General features: G+C 52.9%; 1 protein-coding gene across 1 annotated transcript; it reads right to left on the bottom strand.

Moving 5' to 3' along the window:
* On the bottom strand, positions 1-27,706 carry LOC123485998 (glypican-6-like). Its single transcript, XM_045217133.1, has 3 exons — positions 27,608-27,706; positions 26,200-26,375; positions 1-1,319 (listed from the first exon to the last, which is right to left on the bottom strand). Exons 1-3 carry the CDS (start codon positions 27,655-27,657, stop codon positions 1,102-1,104), a joined length of 444 nt encoding a protein of 147 aa, XP_045073068.1. The 5' UTR covers positions 27,658-27,706; the 3' UTR covers positions 1-1,101.

Here is a 27,706-nt window from a genome sequence, read left to right as displayed (position 1 = left end):
CAGAACTTTCTCTCTCTGTTGTGGGAGGATGTATGGGACACTGACAGAACTTTCTCTCTCTGTTGTGAGAGGATGTATGGGACACTGACAGAACGTTCTCTCTCTGTTGTGGGAGGATGTATGGGACACTGACAGAACGTTCTCTCTCTGTTGTGGGAGGATGTATGGGACACTGACAGAACGTTCTCTCTCTGTTGTGGGAGGATGTATGGGACACTGACAGAACTTTCTCTCTCTGTTGTGGGAGGATGTATGGGACACTGACAGAACGTTCTCTCTCTGTTGTGGGAGGATGTATGGGACACTGACAGAACTTTCTCTCTCTGTTGTAGGAGGATGTATGGGACACTGACAGAACTTTCTCTCTCTGTTGTGGGAGGATGTATGGGACACTGACAGAACGTTCTCTCTCTGTTGTGGGAGGATGTATGGGACACTGACAGAACGTTCTCTCTCTGTTGTGGGAGGATGTATGGGACACTGACAGAACGTTCTCTCTCTGTTGTGGGAGGATGTATGGGACACTGACAGAACGTTCTCTCTCTGTTGTGGGAGGATGTATGGGACACTGACAGAACTTTCTCAGGCTTCTCTCCTTCTATTATGTTCTGTACATTTGGTAGGTTTCATAATTCTGCCGTATAAAAGAAAGGAAAAATAGAATCTCATGTATTTTTTTAATTCATCATCATCGTTTTTAAAGAACATCTCGTTCTGTCTCTCCAGGAGAGAAAGGAGCACGTTGTTGTTCAGTCAGAGTTAAGGAGAGAAGCGGGTTGGGTTGGTTTGGAGACAAGAGAAAAGGTCAGAAGTTTGGCTGCTCCACTGACGGGTAGGTTCTGTTCTGGAAGTCACCAAGCAGAGCAGAGAAGAGCAGAACAGAGCAGAGAGAACTTGGGGACAAAAGCAGGATGCAGCACTGCAACACTCACACAACACTCCTCAGTCTACTACGGTTTACTACTGAGACCGTATCTCTTCATGTTTGGGGGGTTCCAAAGTCCTGTTCCGGTTCCCTTTAGAGAACACTAACAGTCAGCATGACAACCAAGCTGTCTGTCTGTCTGGTTATGCCCTGGCGTCCTCTCAGGCCGGCTGGTATTATCTCCCGGGCCAGGACAGGGCTGTGAGAGTCAGGGAGAGCAGCGTCAGTAGAGACGGTCCGGAGGGATGTTTTGGGGCGCTGCCTGCCGTAGCTGAGGCGCGCTCGTCACTCCTGTCTGCTCCCACCACGGGGGCCTCTGAACCCACAAACACAAACTCTGTGGTGCATCCCTCTGTACAGCCGCTGCCGCTGGCGCTGCCGCTGCCCTCGTCACCTGGAGAGAGGGGAAAACAGGCGCCACACACACACACACACACACACACACACACACACACACAGCACACACACACACACACACACACAGCACAATGAGTGAGGTTCGAGACGGCACTCAAAGCACAGAGAGTGACTGTCGGCCATGACAGTTCTCAGAGCTATATCAACTGACAGTGTTATTCAAATCCCTAAGGATGTCTGTCTCGCTTTGCAGGGTTGATGTTTATTGGGATGAATCTTGTCCTGGAGGTTAGAGCTGAGCGATTTCCACTAGATGGGCCACAACGGCAAAGTCAAAATTGGCTATATATCATTAAAGAATCATGAAAACAGAAATGTGCTTTTTGGTCTGGAAGAGGCAGTGCAGTCTGAAAACGTGATTTCCTGCTAGTTTCCACACTATGAGGTCGAAATAACACTGGAAATTGTTAAATTACGATAATACCCTTTTAGTGTAAGAATTTCAGCCTGTTCAGGTGGGATTTAGTTTTTTACCCACAGCATGATATCACAATCTGATCTGATTATTCTGACCAATGACCAGTCATCTTTTATTTGCATATGCATCCTCTAACTTTTAAGGGGTAAGCAGGTTTATAATAAAATATATATTTTAAAAACAAAAGTACATGTAGTTCTTGGGCTGGAAAATGGTCTTCAACAGAGGCTGGCACATCCAGGTCACATCCAACTCCGGTGGGCTGCACATAGTTCAAGCCTACAACAGTGTCCTGAAAGTCAGTCAAGAGCCACTCTCCACCCTCAGCTCCACTCTCCACCCTCAGCTCCACTCTCCACCCTCAGCTCCACTCTCCACCCTCAGCTCCACTCTCCACCCTCAGCTCCACTCTCCACCCTCAGCTCCACTCTCCACCCTCAGCTCCACTCTCCACCCTCAGCTCCACTCTCCACCCTCAGCTCCACTCTCCACCCTCAGCTCCACTCTCCACCCTCAGCTCCACTCTCCACCCTCAGCTCCACTCTCCACCCTCAGCTCCACTCTCTCCACCCTCAGCTCCACACTCCACCCTCAGCTCCACTCTCCACCCTCAGCTCCACTCTCCACCCTCAGCTCCACTCTCCACCCTCAGCTCCACACTCCACCCTCAGCTCCACTCTCTACCCTCAGCTCCACTCTCTCCACCCTCAGCTCCACTCTCTCCACCCTCAGCTCCACTCTCCACCCTCAGCTCCACTCTCCACCCTCAGCTCCACTCTCCACCCTCAGCTCCACTCTCCACCCTCAGCTCCACTCTCTCCACCCTCAGCTCCACTCTCCACCCTCAGCTCCACACTCTCCACCCTCAGCTCCACTCTCCACCCTCAGCTCCACTCTCCACCATCAGCTCCACTCTCCACCCTCAGCTCCACTCTCTCCACCCTCAGCTCCACTCTCCACCCTCAGCTCCACTCTCCACCCTCAGCTCCACTCTCCACCCTCAGCTCCACTCTCCACCCTCAGCTCCACTCTCCACCCTCAGCTCCACTCTCCACCCTCAGCTCCACTCTCCACCCTCAGCTCCACTCTCCACCCTCAGCTCCACTCTCCACCCTCAGCTCCACTCTCCACCCTCAGCACTCTACTCTGGCATGCTGTTCTCAGCTCCTCTGAGGCCCTGAAGCAGACTTGAGTAGGGGGAATCAGTGGTCATCACAGGGCTAGATTTCACTAGGGAGCCAGAGGCTCATCGCAGGGCTAGATTTCACTAGGGAGCCAGAGGCTCATCGCAGGGCTAGATTTCACTAGGGAGCCAGAGGCTCATCGCAGGGCTAGATTTCACTAGGGAGCCAGAGGTTTATCGCAGGGCTAGATTTCACTAGGGAGCCAGAGGCTCATCGCAGGGCTAGATTTCACTAGGGAGCCAGAGGCTCATCGCAGGGCTAGATTTCACTAGGGAGCCAGAGGCTCATCGCAGGGCTAGATTTCACTAGGGAGCCAGAGGCTCATCGCAGGGCTAGATTTCACTAGGGAGCCAGAGGCTCATCGCAGGGCTAGATTTCACTAGGGAGCCAGAGGCTCATCACAGGGCTAGATTTCACTAGGGGAGCCAGAGGTTTATCGCAGGGCTAGATTTCACTAGGGAGCCAGAGGCTCATCGCAGGGCTAGATTTCACTAGGGAGCCAGAGGTTTATCGCAGGGCTAGATTTCACTAGGGAGCCAGAGGCTCATCGCAGGGCTAGATTTCACTAGGGAGCCAGAGGCTCATCACAGGGCTAGATTTCACTAGGGAGCCAGAGGCTCATCACAGGGCTAGATTTCACTAGGGGAGCCAGAGGCTCATCGCAGGGCTAGATTTCACTAGGGAGCCAGAGGCTCATCACAGGGCTAGATTTCACTAGGGAGCCAGAGGCTCATCACAGGGCTAGATTTCACTAGGGAGCCAGAGGCTCATCACAGGGCTAGATTTCACTAGGGAGCCAGAGGCTCATCACAGGGCTAGATTTCACTAGGGAGCCAGAGGCTCATCACAGGGCTAGATTTCACTAGGGAGCCAGAGGCTCATCACAGGGCTAGATTTCACTAGGGAGCCAGAGGCTCATCACAGGGCTAGATTTCACTAGGGAGCCAGAGGCTCATCGCAGGGCTAGATTTCACTAGGGAGCCAGAGGTATTGGGAGAGTCCACCTTGGAGTGGGAGATCTAATCAGAACTACAACAAGCCTCTGGGATGTCCAAGCCTGTCCTCTGGGATGTCCAAGCCTGTCCTCTGTGATGTCCAAGCCTGTCCTCTGTGATGTCCAAGCCTGTCCTCTGTGATGTCCAAGCCTGTCCTCTGTGATGTCCAAGCCTGTCCTCTGGGATGTCCAAGCCTGTCCTCTGGGATGTCCAAGCCTGTCCTCTGTGATGTCCAAGCCTGTCCTCTGGGATGTCCAAGCCTGTCCTCTGGGATGTCCAAGCCTGTCCTCTGGGATGTCCAAGCCTATCCTCTGTGATGTCCAAGCCTGTCCTCTGGGATGTCCAAGCCTGTCCTCTGTGATGTCCAAGCATGTCCTCTGTGATGTCCAAGCCTGTCCTCTGTGATGTCCAAGCCTGTCCTCTGTGATGTCCAAGCCTGTCCTCTGGGATGTCCAAGCCTGTCCTCTGTGATGTCCAAGCCTGTCCTCTGGGATGTCCAAGCCTGTCCTCTGTGATGTCCAAGCCTGTCCTATCTCCAGTTTAAATAAAAGCTAGCTAGCTAGCCTCTGGGCTGTCTGGACAAAATGAACTGACTGCCGGTCTTATGACACCGTGGAATCAATCAATAAATAATAAAAACTTCCTAAGCTAACAAAATTACAAGTTGATAAAAAATAAATAAAAAATGCTATAAAACAAAAACAATAAAATATTCATAAATGTACAGGAGCTCTCTGCCTAGGAAACATCAATGGCGCCATGGCGACCACATGGCTCTAGAGTCTAGCCAATCACAGGGTGACAGAGGAAAGGGAGATCTTATTTCCCTGACGTGGACAGGGGAGACACGTCTGGTGGCACCTCAGCAGGCTGACTGGTCTAGACTGGCCGTGATGCTGCCTGATACCATGCTGAGATTAATGGAGCTGATCTCTGGGGCTACTGAACTACTGGCTGTGATCCTGCCTGATACCATGCTGAGATTAATGGAGCTGATCTCTGGGGCTACTGAACTACTGGCTGTGATCCTGCCTGATACCATGCTGAGATTAATGGAGCTGATCTCTGGGGCTACTGAACTACTGGCTGTGATCCTGCCTGATACCATGCTGAGATTAATGGAGCTGATCTCTGGGGCTACTGAACTACTGGCCGTGATGCTGCCTGATACCATGCTGAGATTAATGGAGCTGATCTCTGGGGCTACTGAACTACTGGCTGTGATCCTGCCTGATACCATGCTGAGATTAATGGAGCTGATCTCTGGGGCTACTGAACTACTGGCTGTGATCCTGCCTGATACCATGCTGAGATTAATGGAGCTGATCTCTGGGGCTACTGAACTACTGGCTGTGATCCTGCCTGATACCATGCTGAGATTAATGGAGCTGATCTCTGGGGCTACTGAACTACTGGCCGTGATCCTGCCTGATACCATGCTGAGATTAATGGAGCTGATCTCTGGGGCTACTGAACTACTGGCTGTGATCCTGCCTGATACCATGCTGAGATTAATGGAGCTGATCTCTGGGGCTACTGAACTACTGGCCGTGATGCTGCCTGATACCATGCTGAGATTAATGGAGCTGATCTCTGGGGCTACTGAACTACTGGCTGTGATCCTGCCTGATACCATGCTGAGATTAATGGAGCTGATCTCTGGGGCTACTGAACTACTGGCTGTGATCCTGCCTGATACCATGCTGAGATTAATGGAGCTGATCTCTGGGGCTACTGAACTACTGGCTGTGATCCTGCCTGATACCATGCTGAGATTAATGGAGCTGATCTCTGGGGCTACTGAACTACTGGCTGTGATCCTGCCTGATACCATGCTGAGATTAATGGAGCTGATCTCTGGGGCTACTGAACTACTGGCTGTGATCCTGCCTGATACCATGCTGAGATTAATGGAGCTGATCTCTGGGGCTACTGAACTACTGGCCGTGATGCTGCCTGATACCATGCTGAGATTAATGGAGCTGATCTCTGGGGCTACTGAACTACTGGCTGTGATCCTGCCTGATACCATGCTGAGATTAATGGAGCTGATCTCTGGGGCTACTGAACTACTGGCCGTGATCCTGCCTGATACCATGCTGAGATTAATGGAGCTGATCTCTGGGGCTACTGAACTACTGGCTGTGATCCTGCCTGATACCATGCTGAGATTAATGGAGCTGATCTCTGGGGCTACTGAACTACTGGCTGTGATCCTGCCTGATACCATGCTGAGATTAATGGAGCTGATCTCTGGGGCTACTGAACTACTGGCTGTGATCCTGCCTGATACCATGCTGAGATTAATGGAGCTGATCTCTGGGGCTACTGAACTACTGGCTGTGATCCTGCCTGATACCATGCTGAGATTAATGGAGCTGATCTCTGGGGCTACTGAACTACTGGCTGTGATCCTGCCTGATACCATGCTGAGATTAATGGAGCTGATCTCTGGGGCTACTGAACTACTGGCTGTGATCCTGCCTGATACCATGCTGAGATTAATGGAGCTGATCTCTGGGGCTACTGAACTACTGGCTGTGATCCTGCCTGATACCATGCTGAGATTAATGGAGCTGATCTCTGGGGCTACTGAACTACTGGCTGTGATCCTGCCTGATACCATGCTGAGATTAATGGAGCTGATCTCTGGGGCTACTGAACTACTGGCTGTGATCCTGCCTGATACCATGCTGAGATTAATGGAGCTGATCTCTGGGGCTACTGAACTACTGGCCGTGATCCTGCCTGATACCATGCTGAGATTAATGGAGCTGATCTCTGGGGCTACTGAACTACTGGCTGTGATCCTGCCTGATACCATGCTGAGATTAATGGAGCTGATCTCTGGGGCTACTGAACTACTGGCTGTGATCCTGCCTGATACCATGCTGAGATTAATGGAGCTGATCTCTGGGGCTACTGAACTACTGGCTGTGATCCTGCCTGATACCATGCTGAGATTAATGGAGCTGATCTCTGGGGCTACTGAACTACTGGCTGTGATCCTGCCTGATACCATGCTGAGATTAATGGAGCTGATCTCTGGGGCTACTGAACTACTGGCTGTGATCCTGCCTGATACCATGCTGAGATTAATGGAGCTGATCTCTGGGGCTACTGAACTACTGGCTGTGATCCTGCCTGATACCATGCTGAGATTAATGGAGCTGATCTCTGGGGCTACTGAACTACTGGCTGTGATCCTGCCTGATACCATGCTGAGATTAATGGAGCTGATCTCTGGGGCTACTGAACTACTGGCTGTGATCCTGCCTGATACCATGCTGAGATTAATGGAGCTGATCTCTGGGGCTACTGAACTACTGGCTGTGATCCTGCCTGATACCATGCTGAGATTAATGGAGCTGATCTCTGGGGCTACTGAACTACTGGCTGTGATCCTGCCTGATACCATGCTGAGATTAATGGAGCTGATCTCTGGGGCTACTGAACTACTGGCCGTGATCCTGCCTGATACCATGCTGAGATTAATGGAGCTGATCTCTGGGGCTACTGAACTACTGGCTGTGATCCTGCCTGATACCATGCTGAGATTAATGGAGCTGATCTCTGGGGCTACTGAACTACTGGCTGTGATCCTGCCTGATACCATGCTGAGATTAATGGAGCTGATCTCTGGGGCTACTGAACTACTGGCTGTGATCCTGCCTGATACCATGCTGAGATTAATGGAGCTGATCTCTGGGGCTACTGAACTACTGGCTGTGATCCTGCCTGATACCATGCTGAGATTAATGGAGCTGATCTCTGGGGCTACTGAACTACTGGCTGTGATCCTGCCTGATACCATGCTGAGATTAATGGAGCTGATCTCTGGGGCTACTGAACTACTGGCTGTGATCCTGCCTGATACCATGCTGAGATTAATGGAGCTGATCTCTGGGGCTACTGAACTACTGGCTGTGATCCTGCCTGATACCATGCTGAGATTAATGGAGCTGATCTCTGGGGCTACTGAACTACTGGCTGTGATCCTGCCTGATACCATGCTGAGATTAATGGAGCTGATCTCTGGGGCTACTGAACTACTGGCTGTGATCCTGCCTGATACCATGCTGAGATTAATGGAGCTGATCTCTGGGGCTACTGAACTACTGGCTGTGATCCTGCCTGATACCATGCTGAGATTAATGGAGCTGATCTCTGGGGCTACTGAACTACTGAGATGTGATCCTGTCTCAGACAGACTGAGTCTGCTATGGAGGGAGACTGGTAGAAACTGAACTACTGAGATGTGATCCTGTCTCAGACAGACAGTCTGCTATGGAGGGAGACTGGTAGAAACTGAACTACTGAGATGTGATCCTGTCTCAGACAGACAGTCTGCTATGGAGGGAGACTGGTAGAAACTGAACTACTGAGATGTGATCCTGTCTCAGACAGACAGTCTGCTATGGAGGGAGACTGGTAGAAACTGAACTACTGAGATGTGATCCTGTCTCAGACAGACAGTCTGCTATGGAGGGAGACTGGTAGACACTGAACTACTGAGATGTGATCCTGTCTCAGACAGACTGTCTGCTATGGAGGGAGACTGGTAGAAACTGAACTAATGAGATGTGATCCTGTCTCAGACAGACTGAGTCTGCTATGGAGGGAGACTGGTAGAAACTGAACTACTGAGATGTGATCCTGTCTCAGACAGACTGTCTGCTATGGAGGGAGACTGGTAGAAACTGAACTACTGAGATGTGATCCTGTCTCAGACAGACAGTCTGCTATGGAGGGAGACTGGTAGAAACTGAACTACTGAGATGTGATCCTGTCTCAGACAGACAGTCTGCTATGGAGGGAGACTGGTAGAAACTGAACTACTGAGATGTGATCCTGTCTCAGACAGACTGAGTCTGCTATGGAGGGAGACTGGTAGAAACTGAACTACTGAGATGTGATCCTGTCTCAGACAGACTGAGTCTGCTATGGAGGGAGACTGGTAGAAACTGAACTACTGAGATGTGATCCTGTCTCAGACATACAGTCTGCTATGGAGGGAGACTGGTAGAAACTGAACTACTGAGATGTGATCCTGTCTCAGACAGAATGAGTCTGCTACGGAGGGAGACTGGTAGAAACTGAACTACTGAGATGTGATCCTGTCTCAGACAGACAGTCTGCTATGGAGGGAGACTGGTAGAAACTGAACTACTGAGATGTGATCCTGTCTCAGACAGACAGTCTGCTATGGAGATCTCTCTGAAGCCATCCCGTGACATGATCTCTCTGAACCATCCCGTGACATGATCTCTCTGAAGCCATCCCGTGACATGATCTCTCTGAAGCCATCCCGTGACATGATCTCTCTGAAGCCATCCCGTGACATGATCTCTCTGAAGCCATCCCGTGACCTGATCTCTCTCCGAAGCCATCCCGTGACTTGATCTCTCTGAAGCCATCCCGTGACATGATCTCTCTGAAGCCATCCCGTGACATGATCTCTCTGAAGCCATCCCGTGACCTGATCTCTCTGAAGCCATCCCGTGACTTGATCTCTCTGAAGCCATCCCGTGACCTGATCTCTCTGAACCATCCCGTGACATGATCTCTCTGAACCATCCCGTGACATGATCTCTCTGAAGCCATCCCGTGACTTGATCTCTCTGAAGCCATCCCGTGACCTGATCTCTCTGAACCATCCCGTGACATGATCTCTCTGAACCATCCCGTGACATGATCTCTCTGAAGCCATCCCGTGACCTGATCTCTCTGAACCATCCCGTGACATGATCTCTCTGAAGCCATCCCGTGACCTGATCTCTCTGAAGCCATCCCGTGACTTGATCTCTCTGAAGCCATCCCGTGACCTGATCTCTCTGAACCATCCCGTGACATGATCTCTCTGAACCATCCCGTGACCTGATCTCTCTGAACCATCCTGTGACATTGTTTCTCTGAAGAAAGGGATCCCATACATGTCTGACCAGAAGCTCTCCATACACACACTCTTTCCACCCAACACTCCACGGACATACAGGATTGAAATGAACGGTTCCAGCTCATCAACAGACAGATCCCAGGCAGTGGCTCCTTCCTCCCTGTGAGCCTCAGCCACAGTGCAGTCCCTGATCCCAGGCAGTGGCTCCTTCCTCCCTGTGAGCCTCAGCCACAGTGCAGTCCCCTGATCCCAGGCAGTGGCTCCTTCCTCCCTGTGAGCCTCAGCCACAGGCAGTCCCTGATCCCAGGCAGTGGCTCCTTCCTCCCTGTGAGCCTCAGCCACAGGCAGTCCCTGATCCCAGGCAGTGGCTCCTTCCTCCCTGTGTGTCTCAGCCACAGGCAGTCCCTGATCCCAGGCAGTGGCTCCTTCCTCCCTGTGAGCCTCAGCCACAGGCAGTCCCTGATCCCAGGCAGTGGCTCCTTCCTCCCTGTGAGCCTCAGCCACAGGCAGTCCCCTGATCCCAGGCAGTGGCTCCTTCCTCCCCTGTGAGCCTCAGCCACAGGCAGTCCCTGATCCCAGGCAGTGGCTCCTTCCTCCCCGTGTGTCTCAGCCACAGGCAGTCCCTGATCCCAGGCAGTGGCTCCTTCCTCCCCTGTGAGCCTCAGCCACAGTGCAGTCCCTGATCCCAGGCAGTGGCTCCTTCCTCCCTGTGTGTCTCAGCCACAGGCAGTCCCTGATCCCAGGCAGTGGCTCCTTCCTCCCTGTGTGTCTCAGCCACAGTGCAGTCCCTGATCCCAGGCAGTGGCTCCTTCCTCCCTGTGAGCCTCAGCCACAGGCAGTCCCTGATCCCAGGCAGTGGCTCCTTCCTCCCTGTGTGTCTCAGCCACAGTGCAGTCCTGATCCCAGGCAGTGGCTCCTTCCTCCCTGTGTGTCTCAGCCACAGGCAGTCCCTGATCCCAGGCAGTGGCTCCTTCCTCCCTGTGTCTCAGCCACAGGCAGTCCCTGATCCCAGGCAGTGGCTCCTTCCTCCCTGTGAGCCTCAGCCACAGCACAGTCCCTGATCCCAGGCAGTGGCTCCTTCCTCCCTGTGAGCCTCAGCCACAGGCAGTCCCTGATCCCAGGCAGTGGCTCCTTCCTCCCTGTGAGCCTCAGCCACAGCACAGTCCCTGATCCCAGGCAGTGGCTCCTTCCTCCCTGTGAGCCTCAGCCACAGGCAGTCCCTGATCCCAGGCAGTGGCTCCTTCCTCCCTGTGAGCCTCAGCCACAGGCAGTCCCTGATCCCAGGCAGTGGCTCCTTCCTCCCTGTGAGCCTCAGCCACAGGCAGTCCCAGATCCCAGGCAGTGGCTCCTTCCTCCCTGTGAGCCTCAGCCACAGCACAGTCCCTGATCCCAGGCAGTGGCTCCCCTTCCTCCCTGTGAGCCTCAGCCACAGGCAGTCCCAGATCCCAAGCAGTGGCTCCTTCCTCCCTGTGAGCCTCAGCCACAGGCAGTCCCAGATCCCAAGCAGTGGCTCCTTCCTCCCTGTGAGCCTCAGCCACAGGCAGTCCCTGATCCCAGGCAGTGGCTCCTTCCTCCCTGTGAGCCTCAGCCACAGGCAGTCCCTGATCCCAGGCAGTGGCTCTTTCCTCCTGTGAGCCTCAGCCACAGGCAGTCCCAGATCCCAAGCAGTGGCTCCTTCCTCCCTGTGAGCCTCAGCCACAGTGCAGTCCCTGATCCCAGGCAGTGGCTCCTTCCTCCCTGTGAGCCTCAGCCACAGGCAGTCCCTGATCCCAGGCAGTGGCTCCTTCCTCCCTGTGAGCCTCAGCCACAGGCAGTCCCTGATCCCAGGCAGTGGCTCCTTCCTCCCTGTGAGCCTCAGCCACAGGCAGTCCCTGATCCCAGGCAGTGGCTCCTTCCTCCCTGTGAGCCTCAGCCACAGGCAGTCCCTGATCCCAGGCAGTGGCTCCTTCCTCCCTGTGAGCCTCAGCCACAGTGCAGTCCCTGATCCCAGGCAGTGGCTCCTTCCTTCCTGTGTCTCAGCCACAGTGCAGTCCCTGATCACAGGCAGTGGCTCCTTCCTCCCTGTGAGCCTCAGCCACAGTGCAGTCCCCTGATCCCAGGCAGTGGCTCCTTCCTCCCTGTGAGCCTCAGCCACAGGCAGTCCCTGATCCCAGGCAGTGGCTCCTTCCTCGCTGTGTCTCAGCCACAGTGCAGTCCCTGATCCCAGGCAGTGGCTCCTTCCTCCCTGTGAGCCTCAGCCACAGGCAGTCCCTGATCCCAGGCAGTGGCTCCTTCCTCCCTGTGAGCCTCAGCCACAGGCAGTCCCTGATCCCAGGCAGTGGCTCCTTCCTCCCTGTGAGCCTCAGCCACAGTGCAGTCCCTGATCCCAGGCAGTGGCTCCTTCCTCCCTGTGTGTCCTAATACCTTTACCAAAGCTGGTGTTAGATCCTAATACCTTTACCAAAGCTGGTGTTAGATCCTAATACCTTTACCAAAGCTGGTGTTAGATCCTAATACCTTTACCAAAGCTGGTGTTAGATCCTAATACCTTTACCAAAGATGGCGTTAGATCCTAATACCCTTTACCAAAGCTGGTGTTAGATCCCAATACCTTTACCAAAGATGGTGTTAGATCCTAATACCTTTACCATAGCTGGTGTTAGATCCTAATACCTTTACCAAAGCTGGTGTTAGATCCTAATACCTTTACCAAAGATGGTGTTAGATCCTAATACCTTTACCAAAGCTGGTGTTAGATCCTAATACCTTTACCATAGCTGGTGTTAGATCCTAATACCTTTACCATAGCTGGTGTTAGATCCTAATACCTTTACCAAAGATGGTGTTAGATCCTAATACCTTTACCAAAGCTGGTGTTAGATCCTAATACCTTTACCAAAGCTGGTGTTAGATCATAATACCTTTACCATAGCTGGTGTTAGATCCTAATGCCTTTACCAAAGCTGGTGTTAGATCCCTAATACCTTTACCAAAGCTGGTGTTAGATCCTAATACATTTACCATAGCTGGTGTTAGATCCTAATACCTTTACCAAAGCTGGTGTTAGATCCTAATACCTTTACCAAAGATGGTGTTAGATCCTAATACCTTTTACCAAAGCTGGTGTTAGATCCTAATACCTTTACCAAAGCTGGTGTTAGATCCTAATACCTTTACCAAAGCTGGTGTTAGATCCTAATACCTTTACCAAAGCTGGTGTTAGATCCTAATACCTTTACCAAAGCTGGTGTTAGATCCTAATACCTTTACCAAAGCTGGTGTTAGATCCTAATACCTTTACCAAAGATGGTGTTAGATCCTAATACCAGTACCAAAGCTGGTGAGTGAGTTGCTGCTGTTGTTTTATGCTTGAGATGTAAGGCTTGCTCTCTTAGTGATTACATTTTATTCTGATAATCCGGTCCGTATCCAAACGGTGCCGTCCCTTCCTGGCGGACGGCACCTGCTCAGCGCACTCCTTCTGTCTATTTTTTTGGCGCTTTAGGCCTCAGAGGTGTCGTTTCAGGCTGAGGCTCAGTGTTAGAAGAATAATCATCATTTCCATTCAGATCTTGCAGCAGCGCCAAAAGGCCAAGTGCATCCATTCGTCTTGGTCTTCACGCCATTGTAAATAACACACTCTCTCACGTGTACTGACATAGGGTACATACCATTTAGAGATTATAATTAGAATATACCAATACAATATAATGGCCCTGTTCTTCATTCACAATTGGCGATTACATAATTATGCATCGTTCGCTTCCCCGCCGCTCATCGACTCACCCGCTTCTCCCCATCAAACTGTATTTATTTCATCTGTTGTTATACGTGTGTAATTAGTTTCGGTATAGTATAGGTTCAGTTTCGAGGCAATTATCGGGGGGGGGTGATTATCAACTGGGCGCGGCACCTTCCACTATCGGGAGAAGGGGGCGGAGCAGGATCTGCTGTCGGGAGGGGCAACGAGGGAAAACCACTCAAAAAATGACACGCCCTCCTAAAACGGGTCATAACTCCAGTTCTGTTTGTGATATTAAGATTCTAACACCGGCAGTGTGTTATATAGACTGATTTAGATTCTAACACCGGCAGTGTGTTGTATAGACTGATTTAGATTCTAACACCGCAGTGTGTTATATAGACTGATTTAGATTCTAACACGGCAGTGTGTTATATAGACTGATTTAGATTCTAACACCGGCAGTGTGTTATATAGACTGATTTAGATTCTAACACCGGCAGGGTGTTATATAGACTGATTTAGATTCTAACACCGGCAGTGTGTTATATAGACTGATTTAGATTCTAACACCGGCAGTGTGTTATATAGACTGATTTAGATTCTAACACCGGCAGTGTGTTGTATAGACTGATTTAGATTCTAACACCGGCGGTGTGTTATATAGACTGATTTAGATTCTAACACCGGCAGTGTGTTGTATAGACTGATTTAGATTCTAACACCGGCAGTGTGTTATATAGACTGATTTAGGAAAAGTCAAGAACGGAGGGAGGCATGACTTGAGTCCAACACCACCATGGTTGGGTTCCCATATATTGATCCAACACCACCGTGGTTGGGTTCCCATATCTTGATCCAACACCACCATGGTTGGGTTCCCATATCTTGATCCAACACCACCATGGTTGGGTTTTCCATATATTGATCCAACACCACCGTGGTTGGGTTCCCATATCTTGATCCAACACCACCGTGGTTGGGTTTCCATATCTTGATCCAACACCACCGTGGTTGGGTTTTCCATATCTTGATCCAACACCACCGTGGTTGGGTTTTCCATATCTTGATCCAACACCACCGTGGTTGGGTTTTCCATATCTTGATCCAACACCACCGTGGTTGGGTTTTCCATATCTTTATCCAACACCACCGTGGTTGGGTTTCATATATTGATCCAACACCACCGTGGTTGGGTTTTCCATATCTTGATCCAACACCACCGTGGTTGGGTTTTGCCATATCTTTATCCAACACCACCGTGGTTGGGTTTTCCATATATTGATCCAACACCACCGTGGTTGGGTTTCCATATATTGATCCAACACCACCGTGGTTGGGTTTTCCATATATTGATCCAACACCACCGTGGTTGGGTTTTCCATATCTTGATCCAACACCACCGTGGTTGGGTTCCCATATCTTGATCCAACACCACCGTGGTTGGGTTTTCCATATCTTGATCCAACACCACCGTGGTTGGGTTTTCCATATCTTGATCCAACACCACCGTGGTTGGGTTTTCCATATCTTGATCCAACACCACCGTGGTTGGGTTTTCCATATATTGATCCAACACCACCGTGGTTGGGTTTCCCATATATTGATCCAACACCACCGTGGTTGGGTTTTCCATATATTTATCCAACACCACCGTGGTTGGGTTTTCCATATCTTGATCCAACACCACCGTGGTTGGGTTCCCATATATTGATCCAACACCACCGTGGTTGGGTTTTCCATATCTTGATCCAACACCACCGTGGTTGGGTTCCCATATCTTGATCCAACACCACCGTGGTTGGGTTTTCCATATCTTGATCCAACACCACCGTGGTTGGGTTCCCATATCTTGATCCAACACCACCGTGGTTGGGTTTTCCATATATTGATCCAACACCACCGTGGTTGGGTTCCCATATATTGATCCAACACCACCGTGGTTGGGTTTCCCCATATATTGATCCAACACCACCGTGGTTGGGTTTTCCATATATTGATCCAACACCACCGTGGTTGGGTTTTCCATATCTTGATCCAACACCACCGTGGTTGGGTTTTCCATATCTTGATCCAACACCACCGTGGTTGGGTTTCTCCATATCTTGATCCAACACCACCGTGGTTGGGTTTTCCATATCTTGATCCAACACCACCGTGGTTGGGTTTCCATATCTTGATCCAACACCACCGTGGTTGGGTTTTCCATATATTGATCCAACACCACCGTGGTTGGGTTTTCCATATCTTGATCCAACACCACCGTGGTTGGGTTCCCATATATTGATCCAACACCACCATGTCCAATACATTGCTTTGCTTCATTGCTAGTCTAGTGTGTAATTAAATGCACTTGCCAGTCACTGTAGATAGCTCAAGTACGTAATAATCTCACTTCAGTATACTGTATAACATATGTATTTATTCATACCACTTCAGTATATTGTATAACATATGTATTTATTCATCTCACTTCAGTAACACACAAAGCATCAGGGCTGCTTCTCAAAGGGCCACCCTATATAGACCCCTAAGGGCTCTGGTCAAAGGGGCCACCCTCTATAGACCCCTAAGGGCTCTGGTCAAAGGCCACCCTCTATAGACCCCTAAGGGCTCTGGTCAAAGGGCCACCCTCTATAGACCCCCTAAGGGCTCTGGTCAAAGGGCCACCCTATATAGACCCCTAAGGGCTCTGGTCAAGGGGCCACCCTATATAGACCCCTAAGGGCTCTGGTCAAAGGGCCACCCTCTTTAGACCCCTAAGGGCTGCTTCTCAAAGGGCCACCCTCTATAGACCCCTAAGGGCTCTGGTCAAAGGGCCACCCTATATAGACCCCTAAGGGCTCTGGTCAAAGGGCCACCCTCTATAGACCCCCTAAGGGCTGCTTCTCAAAGGGCCACCCTCTATAGACCCCTAAGGGCTCTGGGTCAAAGGGCCACCTCTATAGACCCCTAAGGGCTCTGGTCAAAGGGCCACCCTCTATAGACCCCTAAGGGCTGCTTCTCAAAGGGCCACCCTATATAGACCCCTAAGGGCTGCTTCTCAAAGGGCCACCCTCTATAGACCCCTAAGGGCTGCTTCTCAAAGGGCCACCTCTATAGACCCCTAAGGGCTGCTTCTCAAAGGGCCACCTATAGACCCCTAAGGGCTCTGGTCAAAGGCCACCCTCTATAGACCCCCTAAGGGCTCTGGTCAAAGGGCCACCCTATAGACCCCTTAAGGGCTCTGGTCAAAGGGCCACCCTCTATAGACCCCTAAGGGCTGTTTCTCAAAGGGCCACCCTATATAGACCCCTAAGGGCTCTGGTCAAAGGGCCACCCTCTATAGACCCCTAAGGGCTCTGGTCAAAGGGCCACCCTATATAGACCCCCTAAGGGCTGCTTCTCAAAGGGCCACCCTATATAGACCCCCTAAGGGCTCTGGTCAAAGGGCCCACCTCTATAGACCCCCTAAGGGCTCTGGTCAAAGGGCCACCTATAGACCCTAGGGGCTCTGGTCAAAGGGCCACCCTATATAGACCCCTAAGGGCTCTGGTCAAAGGGCCACCCTATAGACCCCTAAGGGCTCTGGTCAAAGGGCCACCCTCTATAGACCCCCTAAGGGCTCTGGTCAAAGGGCCACCCTATATAGACCCCTAAGGGCTCTGGGTCAAAGGGGCCACCCTATATAGACCCCTAAGGGCTGCTTCTCAAAGGGCCACCCTATATAGACCCCTAAGGGCTGCTTCTCAAAGGGCCACCTATAGACCCCTAAGGGCTCTGGTCAAAGGGCCACCCTATATAGACCCCTAAGGGCTCTGGTCAAAGGGCCACCCTCTATAGACCCCTAAGGGCTGCTTCTCAGGGCCACCCTATAGACCCCTAAGGGCTGCTTCTCAAAGGGCCACCCTATATAGACCCCTAAGGGCTCTGGTCAAAGGGCCACCCTCTATAGACCCCTAAGGGCTCTGGGTCAAAGGGCCACCTCTATAGACCCCTAAGGGCTCTGGTCAAAGGGCCACCCTCTATAGACCCCTAAGGGCTCTGGTCAAAGGGCCACCCTATATAGACCCCTTAGGGCTCTGGTCAAAGGGGCCACCCTATAGACCCCTAAGGGCTCTGGTCAAAGGGCCACCCTCTATAGACCCCAAGGGCTGCTTCTCAAAGGGCCACCCTCTATAGACCCCAAGGGCTCTGGTCAAAGGTCACCCTACATAGACCCCTAAGGGCTCTGGTCAAAGGGCCACCCTCTATAGACCCCTAAGGGCTGCTTCTCAAAGGGCCACCCTCTATAGACCCCCTAAGGGCTCTGGTCAAAGGGCCACCCTCTATAGACCCCTAAGGGCTCTGGTCAAAGGGGCCACCCTCTATAGACCCCTAAGGGCTGCTTCTCAAAGGGCCACCCTATATAGACCCCTAAGGGCTGCTTCTCAAAGGGCCACCTCTATAGACCCCCTAAGGGCTGCTTCTCAAAGGGCCACCCTCTATAGACCCCTAAGGGCTGCTTCTCAAAGGGCCACCATAGACCCCTAAGGGCTCTGGTCAAAGGGCCACCCTCTATAGACCCCTAAGGGCTCTGGGTCAAAGGGCCACCCTATATAGACCCCTAAGGGCTCTGGTCAAAGGGCCACCCTCTATAGACCCCTAAGGGCTGCTTCTCAAAGGGCCACCCTATATAGACCCCTAAGGGCTCTGGTCAAAGGGCCACCCTCTATAGACCCCTAAGGGCTCTGGTCAAAGGGCCACCCTATATAGACCCCTAAGGGCTGCTTCTCAAAGGGCCACCATATAGACCCCTAAGGGCTCTGGTCAAAGGGCCACCCTCTATAGACCCCTAAGGGCTCTGGTCAAAGGGCCACCCTATATAGACCCCTAAGGGCTCTGGTCAAAGGGCCACCTCTATAGACCCCTAAGGGCTCTGGTCAAGGGGCCACCCTATAGACCCCTAAGGGCTCTGGTCAAAGGGCCACCCTCTATAGACCCCTAAGGGCTCTGGTCAAAGGGCCACCCTATATAGACCCCCTAAGGGCTCTGGTCAAAGGGGCCACCCATATAGACCACTAAGGGCTGCTTCTCAAAGGGCCACCCTATATAGACCCCTAAGGGCTGCTTCTCCAAAGGGCCACCCTATATAGACCCCTAAGGGCTCTGGTCAAAGGGCCACCCCTATATAGACCCCTAAGGGCTCTGGTCAAAGGGCCACCCTCTATAGACCCCTAAGGGCTGCTTCTCAAAGGGGCCACCCTATATAGACCCCTAAGGGCTCTGGTCAAAGGGCCACCCTCTATAGACCCCTAAGGGCTCTGGTCAAAGGGCCACCCTATATAGACCCCTAAGGGCTGCTTCTCAAAGGGCCACCCTATATAGACCCCTAAGGGCTCTGGTCAAAGGGCCACCCTCTATAGACCCCTAAGGGCTGCTTCTCAAAGGGCCACCCTCTATAGACCCCTAAGGGCTCTGGGTCAAAGGGCCACCCTATACAGACCCCTAAGGGCTCTGGTCAAAGGGCCACCCCTATATAGACCCCTAAGGGCTCTGGTCAAAGGGCCACCCTATATAGACCCCTAAGGGCTGCTTCTCAAAGGGCCACCCTCTATAGACCCCTAAGGGCTCTGGTCAAAGGGCCACCCTATAGACCCCTAAGGGCTCTGGTAAAAGGGCCACCCTATATAGACCCCTAAGGGCTGCTTCTCAAAGGGCCACCCTATATAGACCCCCTAAGGGCTGCTTCTCAAAGGGCCACCTATATAGACCCCCTAAGGGCTCTGGTCAAAGGGCCACCCTATATAGACCCCTAAGGGCTGCTTCTCAAAGGGCCACCCTCTATAGACCCCTAAGGGCTGCTTCTCAAAGGGCCACCCTCTATAGACCCCCTAAGGGCTCTGGGTCAAAGGGCCACCCTCTATAGACCCCTAAGGGCTGCTTCTCAAAGGGCCACCTCTATAGACCCCTAAGGGCTCTGGTCAAAGGGCCACCCTCTATAGACCCCTAAGGGCTGCTTCTCAAAGGGCCACCCTCTATAGACCCCTAAGGGCTCTGGTCAAAGGGCCACCCTCTATAGACCCCTAAGGGCTCTGGTCAAAGGGCCACCCTCTATAGACCCCTAAGGGCTGCTTCTCAAAGGGCCACCCTCTATAGACCCCTAAGGGCTGCTTCTCAAAGGGCCACCTCTATAGACCCCTAAGGGCTCTGGTCAAAGGGCCACCCTCTATAGACCCCTAAGGGCTCTGGTCAAAGGGCCACCCTATATGACCCCTAAGGGCTGCTTCTCAAAGGGCCACCTCATATAGACCCCCTAAGGGCTGCTTCTCAAAGGCCACCTCTATAGACCCCTAAGGGCTCTGGTCAAAGGGCCACCCATATAGACCCCTAAGGGCTCTGGTCAAAGGGCCACCTATATAGACCCCTAAGGGCTGCTTCTCAAAGGGCCACCCTCTATAGACCCCTAAGGGCTGCTTCTCAAAGGGCCACCCTCTATAGACCCCTAAGGGCTCTGGTCAAAGGGCCACCCTATATAGACCCCTAAGGGCTCTGGTCAAAGGGCCACCCTATATAGACCCCTAAGGGCTCTGGTCAAAGGGCCACCCTATATAGACCCCTAAGGGCTCTGGTCAAAGGGGCCACCCTCTATAGACCCCTAGGGGCTCTGGTCAAAGGGCCACCCTATATAGACCCCAAGGGCTGCTTCTCAAAGGGCCACCCTATATAGACCCCTAAGGGCTGCTTCTCAAAGGGCCACCCTCTATAGACCCCTAAGGGCTGCTTCTAAAAGGGCCACCCTCTATAGACCCCTAAGGGCTCTGGTCAAAGGGCCACCTCTATAGACCCCTAAGGGCTGCTTCTCAAAGGGCCACCCCTATATAGACCCCCTAAGGGCTCTGGTCAAAGGGCCACCTCTATAGACCCCTAAGGGCTGCTTCTCAAAGGGCCACCCTATAGACCCTAAGGGCTGCTTCTCAAAGGGCCACCCTATATAGACCCCTAAGGGCTCTGGTCAAAGGGCCACCTATATAGACCCCCTAAGGGCTCTGGTCAAAGGGCCACCCTCTATAGACCCCCTAAGGGCTCTGGTCAAAGGGCCACCCTATAGACCCCTAAGGGCTCTGGTCAAAGGGCCACCTATATAGACCCCTAGGGCTCTGGTCAAAGGGCCACCCTATAGACCCCTAAGGTCTCTGGTCAAAGTGCCACCCTCTATAGACCCCTAAGGGCTGCTTCTCAAAGGGCCACCCTATATACACCCCTAAGGGCTCTGGTCAAAGGGGCCACCCTCTATAGACCCCTAAGGGCTGCTTCTCAAAGGGCCACCCTCTATAGACCCCTAAGGGCTGCTTCTCAAAGGGCCACCCTCTATAGACCCCTAAGGGCTGCTTCTCAAAGGGCCACTCTCTATAGACCCCTAAGGGCTCTGGTCAAAGGGCCACCCTATATAGACCCCTAAGGGCTCTGGTCAAAGGGCCACCCTATATAGACCCCTAAGGGCTGCTTCTCAAAGGGCCACCTCTATAGACCCCTAAGGGCTCTGGTCAAAGGGCCACCCTCTATAGACCCCTAAGGGCTGCTTCTCAAAGGGCCACCCTCTATCAGACCCCTAAGGGCTCTGGTCAAAGGGCCACCTATATAGACCCCTAAGGGCTCTGGTCAAAGGGCCACCCTCTATGACCCTAGGGGCTGCTTCTCAAAGGGCCACCCTCTATAGACCCCTAAGGGCTGCTTCTCAAAGGGCCACCTCTGATAGACCCCTAAGGGCTGCTTCTCAAAGGGCCACCCTATAGACCCCCTAAGGGCTCTGGTCAAAGGGCCACCCTATATAGACCCCTAAGGGCTCTGGTCAAAGGGCCACCTATCATAGACCCCTAAGGGCTCTGGTCAAAGGGCCACCCTATATAGACCCCTAAGGGCTCTGGTCAAAGGGCCACCCTCTATAGACCCCTAAGGGCTCTGGTCAAAGGGCCACCTATATAGACCCCTAAGGGCTGCTTCTCAAAGGGCCACCTCTATAGACCCCCTAAGGGCTGCTTCTCAAAGGGCCACCCTCTATAGACCCCTAAGGGCTCTGCTCAAAGGGCCACCTATAGACCCCTAAGGGCTCTGGTCAAAGGGCCACCCTCTATAGACCCCTAAGGGCTGCTTCTCAAAGGGCCACCTCTATAGACCCCTAAGGGCTCTGGTCAAAGGGCCACCCTATATAGACCCCTAAGGGCTCTGGTCAAAGGGCCACCTCTATAGACCCCTAAGGGCTCTGGTCAAAGGGGCCACCTATAAGACCCCTAAGGGCTCTGGTCAAAGGGCCACCCTCTATAGACCCCTAAGGGCTGCTTCTCAAAGGGCCACCCTCTATAGACCCCTAAGGGCTGCTTCTCAAAGGGCCACCCTCTATAGACCCCTAAGGGCTCTGGTCAAAGGGGGCCACCCTTATATAGACCCCTAAGGGCTCTGGTCAAAGGGGCCACCCTCTATAGACCCCCTAAGGGCTGCTTCTCAAAGGGCCACCCTCTATAGACCCCTAAGGGCTGCTTCTCAAAGGGCCACCCTACATAGACCCCTAAGGGCTGCTTCTCAAAGGGCCACCCTCTATAGACCCCTAAGGGCTCTGGTCAAGGGCCACCCTCTATAGACCCCTAAGGGCTGCTTCTCAAAGGCCACCCTATATAGACCCCTAAGGGCTGCTTCTCAAAGGGCCACCCTATAGACCCCTAAGGGCCGCTTCTCAAAGGGCCACCCTATATAGACCCCCTAAGGGCTGCTTCTCAAAGGGCCACCCTCTATAGACCCCTAAGGGCTCTGGTCAACGGGCCACCCTATATAGACCCCTAAGGGCTGCTTCTCAAAGGGCCACCCTATATGACCCCTAAGGGCTCTGGTCAAAGGGCCACCCTATATAGACCCCTAAGGGCTCTGGTCAAAGGGCCACCTATATAGACCCCTAAGGGCTGCTTCTCAAAGGGCCACCCTATAGACCCCTAAGGGCTGCTTCTCAAAGGGCCACCCTCTATAGACCCCTAAGGGCTGCTTCTCCAAAGGGCACACCCTCTATAGACCCTAAGGGCTCTGGTCAAAGGGCCACCCTATATAGACCCCTAAGGGCTCTGGTCAAAGGGCCACCCTATATAGACCCCTAAGGGCTGCTTCTCAAAGGGCCACCCTATATAGACCCCTAAGGGCTGCTTCTCAAAGGGCCACCCTCTATAGACCCCTAAGGGCTGCTTCTCAAAGGGCAACCCTATATAGACCCCTAAGGGCTCTGGTCAAGGGCCACCCTATATAGACCCCTAAGGGCTCTGGTCAAAGGGCCACCCTCTATAGACCCTAAGGGCTGCTTCTCAAAGGGCCACCCTCTATAGACCCCTAAGGGCTCTGGTCAAAGGGCCACCCTATATAGACCCCTTAAGGGCTGCTTCTCAAAGGGCCACCCTCTATAGACCCCTAAGGGCTCTGGTCAAAGGGCCACCCTCTATAGACCCCTAAGGGCTCTGGTCAAAGGGCCACCCTCTATAGACCCCTAAGGGCTCTGGTCAAAGGGCCACCCTATAAGACCCCTAAGGGCTCTGGTCAAAGGGCCACCCTTATAGACCCCTAAGGGCTCTGGTCAAAGGGCCACCCTATATGACCCCTAAGGGCTCTGGTCAAAGGGCCACCCTCTATAGACCCCTAAGGGCTCTGGTCAAAGGGCCACCCTCTATAGACCCCTAAGGGCTCTGGTCAAAGGGCTACCTCTATAGACCCCTAAGGGCTCTGGTCAAAGGGCCACCCTATATAGACCCCCAAGGGCTCTGGTCAAAGGGCCACCCTATATAGACCCCTAAGGGCTCTGGTCAAAGGGCCACCTCTTTAGACCCCCTAAGGGCTGCTTCTCAAAGGGCCACCCTCTATAGACCCCTAAGGGCTGCTTCTCAAAGGGCCACCCTCTATAGACCCCTAAGGGCTCTGGTCAAAGGCCACCCTATAGACCCCTAAGGGCTCTGGTCAAAGGGCCACCCTATATAGACCCCTAAGGGCTGCTTCTCAAAGGGCCACCCTCTATAGACCCCTAAGGGCTCTGGTCAAAGGGCCACCCTCTATAGACCCCTAAGGGCTGCTTCTCAAAGGGCCACCTCTATAGACCCCCTAAGGGCTCTGGTCAAAGGGCCACCCTATATAGACCCCTAAGGGCTCTGGTCAAAGGGCCACCCTCTATAGACCCCTAAGGGCTGCTTCTCAAAGGGCCACCCTCTATAGACCCCTAAGGGCTGCTTCTCAAAGGGCCACCCTCTATAGACCCCTAAGGGCTGCTTCTCAAAGGGCCACCCTATATAGACCCCTAAGGGCTCTGGTCAAAGGGGCCACCCTATATAGACCCCTAAGGGCTCTGGTCAAGGGCCACCCTATATAGACCCCTAAGGGCTCTGGTCAAAGGGGCCACCCTATATAGACCCCTAAGGGCTCTGGTCAAAGGGCCACCCCTCTATAGACCCCTAAGGGCTCTGGTCAAAGGGGCCACCCTTATAGACCCCTAAGGGCTGCTTCTCAAAGGGCCACCCTCTATAGACCCCTAAGGGCTGCTTCTCAAAGGCCACCCTCTATAGACCCTAAGGGCTCTGGTCAAAGGGCCACCCTCTATAGACCCCTAAGGGCTCTGGTCAAAGGGCCACCCTCTATAGACCCCTAAGGGCTCTGGTCAAAGGGCCACCCTATAGACCCCTAGGGCTCTGGTCAAGGGCCACCCTCTATAGACCCCTAAGGGCTCTGGTCAAAGGGGCCACCCTATAGACCCCTAAGGGCTCTGGTCAAAGGGCCACCCTCTATAGACCCCTAAGGGCTGCTTCTCAAAGGGCCACCCTCTATAGACCCCTAAGGGCTGCTTCTCAAAGGGCCACCTCTATAGACCCCTAAGGGCTCTGGTCAAAGGGCCACCCTATATAGACCCCTAAGGGCTCTGGTCAAAGGGCCACCCTCTATAGACCCCTAAGGGCTGCTTCTCAAAGGGCCACCCTCTATAGACCCCTAAGGGCTGCTTCTCAAAGGGCCACCCTATATAGACCCCTAAGGGCTGCTTCTCAAAGGGCCACCCTCTATAGACCCCTAAGGGCTCTGGTCAAAGGGCCACCCTCTATAGACCCCTAAGGGCTGCTTCTCAAAGGGCCACCCTATATAGACCCCTAAGGGCTGCTTCTCAAAGGGCCACCCTATATAGACCCCTAAGGGCTGCTTCTCAAAGGGCCACCCTATAGACCCCTAAGGGCTGCTTCTCAAAGGGCCACCCTCTATAGACCCCTAAGGGCTCTGGTCAAAGGGCCACCTATAGACCCCTAAGGGCTGCTTCTCAAAGGGCCACCTATTAGACCCCCTAAGGGCTCTGGTCAAAGGGCCACCCTATATAGACCCCTAAGGGCTCTGGTCAAAGGGGCCACCCTATATAGACCCCTAAGGGCTGCTTCTCAAAGGGCCACCCTATATAGACCCCTAAGGGCTGCTTCTCAAAGGGCCACCCTCTATAGACCCCCTAAGGGCTGCTTCTCAAAGGGCCACCCTCTATAGACCCCTAAGGGCTCTGGTCAAAGGGCCACCCATATAGACCCCTAAGGGCTCTGGTCAAAGGGCCACCCTATAAGACCCCTAAGGGCTGCTTCTCAAAGGGCCACCCTATAGACCCCTAAGGGCTGCTTCTCAAAGGGCCACCCTCTATAGACCCCCTAAGGGCTGCTTCTCAAAGGGCCACCTATATAGACCCCTAAGGGCTCTGGTCAAAGGGCCACCCATATAGACCCCTAAGGGCTCTGGTCAAAGGGCCACCCTCTATAGACCCCTAAGGGCTGCTTCTCAAAGGGCCACCCTCTATAGACCCTAAGGGCTCTGGTCAAAGGGCCACCTATATAGACCCCCTAAGGGCTGCTTCTCAAAGGGCCACCTCTATAGACCCCTAAGGGCTCTGGTCAAAGGGCCACCCTCTATAGACCCCTAAGGGCTCTGGTCAAAGGGCCACCCTCTATAGACCCCTAAGGGCTCTGGTCAAAGGGCCACCCTATATAGACCCCTAAGGGGCTCTGGTCAAAGGGGCCACCCATATAGACCCCTAAGGGCTCTGGTCAAAGGGCCACCCTCTATAGACCCCTAAGGGCTGCTTCTCAAAGGGCCACCCTCTATAGACCCCCAAGGGCTCTGGTCAAAGGGCCACTTATAGACCCCTAAGGGCTGCTTCTCAAAGGGGCCACCCTCTATAGACCCCTAAGGGCTCTGGTCAAAGGGCCACCCTCTATAGACCCCCTAAGGGCTCTGGTCAAAGGGCCACCTCTATGACCCCTAAGGGCTCTGGTCAAAGGGGGCCACCCTATAGACCCCTAAAGGCTCTGGTCAAAGGGCCACCCTCTATAGACCCCTAAGGGCTCTGGTCAAGGGCCACCCTCTATAGACCCCTAAGGGCTGCTTCTCAAAGGGCCACCTCTATAGACCCCCTAAGGGCTGCTTCTCAAAGGGCCACCCTCTATAGACCCTCTAAGGGCTCTGGGTCAAAGGGCCACCCTCTATAGACCCCTAAGGGCTGCTTCTCAAAGGGCCACTCCTATATAGACCCCTAAGGGCTCTGGTCAAAGGGCCCACCCTATATAGACCCCTAAGGGCTCTGGTCTAAAGTAGTGCACTGTATAGAGAATCGGGTGTCATTTGGGACACAATGCAGCTGACTTACTGGAGTCCTGAAAGTAGATGTCGTTTCCATTGTAGGCGTTTTTCAGCTTGTTGGTCATGACTCTGAGTGTCATGATCTGTTGGCGAATCAGAGTGTCTGGTCTAGTGATGTCCACCTCTACCTCTGGGTTGTTCAGCTGGTTGGTGAGGCCGTCCTTTACCACCTCAGGAAAATACCTGGGAGAGGGAGGATAACAACTGTGTCGTCAACAACAACAACAACAGGTGTTCAGAAACATCTCTGAGGAATACAGAAGAAACATATTTAAAGACTGAATCACATTTCATTAGCAGGAAATGATTTAATTATCTGTATCGTGTGGAGCGTTCTCCAGCACTCAGAGAGCAGCTGTCAGCGGTCATAAGAGGTTCTCCAGCACTCAGAGAGCAGCTGTCAGCGGTCATAAAGAGGTTCTCCAGCACTCAGAGAGCAGCTGTCAGCGGTCATAAAGAGGTTCTCCAGCACTCCAGAGAGCAGCTGTCAGTGGTCATAAAGAGGTTCTCCAGCACTCAGGAGAGCAGCTGTCAGCGGTCATAAAGAGGTTCTCCAGCAGTCAGAGAGCAGCTGTCAGCGGTCGTAAAGAGGTTATCCAGCAGTCAGAGAGCAGCTGTCAGCGGTCATAAAGAGAAGAAGGTTCTCCAGCAGTCAGAGAGCAGCTGTCAGCGGTCATAAAGAGGTTCTCCAGCAGTCAGAGAGCAGCTGTCAGCGGTCATAAAGAGAAGAAGGTTCTCCAGCACTCAGAGAGCAGCTGTCAGCGGTCATAAAGAGGTTCTCCCAGCAGTCAGAGAGCAGCTGTCAGCGGTCATAAAGAGGTTCTCCAGCACTCAGAGAGCAGCTGTCAGCGGTCATAAAGAGGTTCTCTCAGCACTCAGAGAGCAGCTGTCAGCGGTCATAAAGAGGTTCTCCAGCACTCAGAGAGCAGCTGTCAGCCGGTCATAAAGAGAAGAAGGTTCTCCAGCACTCAGAGAGCAGCTGTCAGCGGTCATAAAGAGAAGAAGGTTCTCCAGCACTCAGAGAGCAGCTGTCAGTGGTCATAAAGAGGTTCTCCCAGCACTCAGAGAGCAGCTGTCAGTGGTCATAAAGAGGTTCTCCAGCACTCAGAGAGCAGCTGTCAGCGGTCATAAAGAGGTTCTCCAGCACTCAGAGAGCAGCTGTCAGCGGTCTTAAAGAGGTTCTCTAGCACTCAGAGAGCAGCTGTCAGCGGTCATAAAGAGGTTCTCTAGCACTCAGAGAGCAGCTGCCAGCGGTCATAAAGAGGTTCTCCAGCAGTCAGAGAGCAGCTGTCAGCGGTCATAAAGAGGTTCTCCAGCACTCAGAGAGCAGCTGTCAGCGGTCATAAAGCAGTAGAGGTCGTAAAGCTGGGCTGCATAATGAAACCAGACGGGACTATTAATGCTGAACACCTCACCTGGCCTTGGCGTGACTGTTCCAGCACTGCTCTTCATCTGACTCTGTCATCTTGTCTTTAACACAGATCTCATCTGGCAGGTTGGACCAAAACTTTTTA

Source organism: Coregonus clupeaformis, unplaced genomic scaffold, assembly GCF_020615455.1.
Source record: "Coregonus clupeaformis isolate EN_2021a unplaced genomic scaffold, ASM2061545v1 scaf0929, whole genome shotgun sequence".
NCBI classification, from domain to species: Eukaryota; Metazoa; Chordata; class Actinopteri; order Salmoniformes; family Salmonidae; genus Coregonus; species Coregonus clupeaformis.
Note: the sequence above shows the minus strand (reverse complement) of the source record. Positions and strands in the feature narration are given on the sequence as shown.

What these genes read in the sequence shown, in the direction of transcription:
- LOC123485998 (XM_045217133.1), bottom strand. Translation starts at nt 27,657, where the DNA reads ATGACAGAGTCAGATGAAGAGCAGTGCTGGAACAGTCACGCCAAGGCC. An exon ending in AACAGTCACGCCAAGGCCAG is followed by an intron (nt 26,376 to 27,607) that starts GTGAGGTGTTCA and finishes TCCCTCTCCCAG; the next exon opens with GTATTTTCCTGAGGTGGTAA. An exon ending in CATCTACTTTCAGGACTCCA is followed by an intron (nt 1,320 to 26,199) that starts GTAAGTCAGCTG and finishes CCCTCTCTCCAG; the next exon opens with GTGACGAGGGCAGCGGCAGC.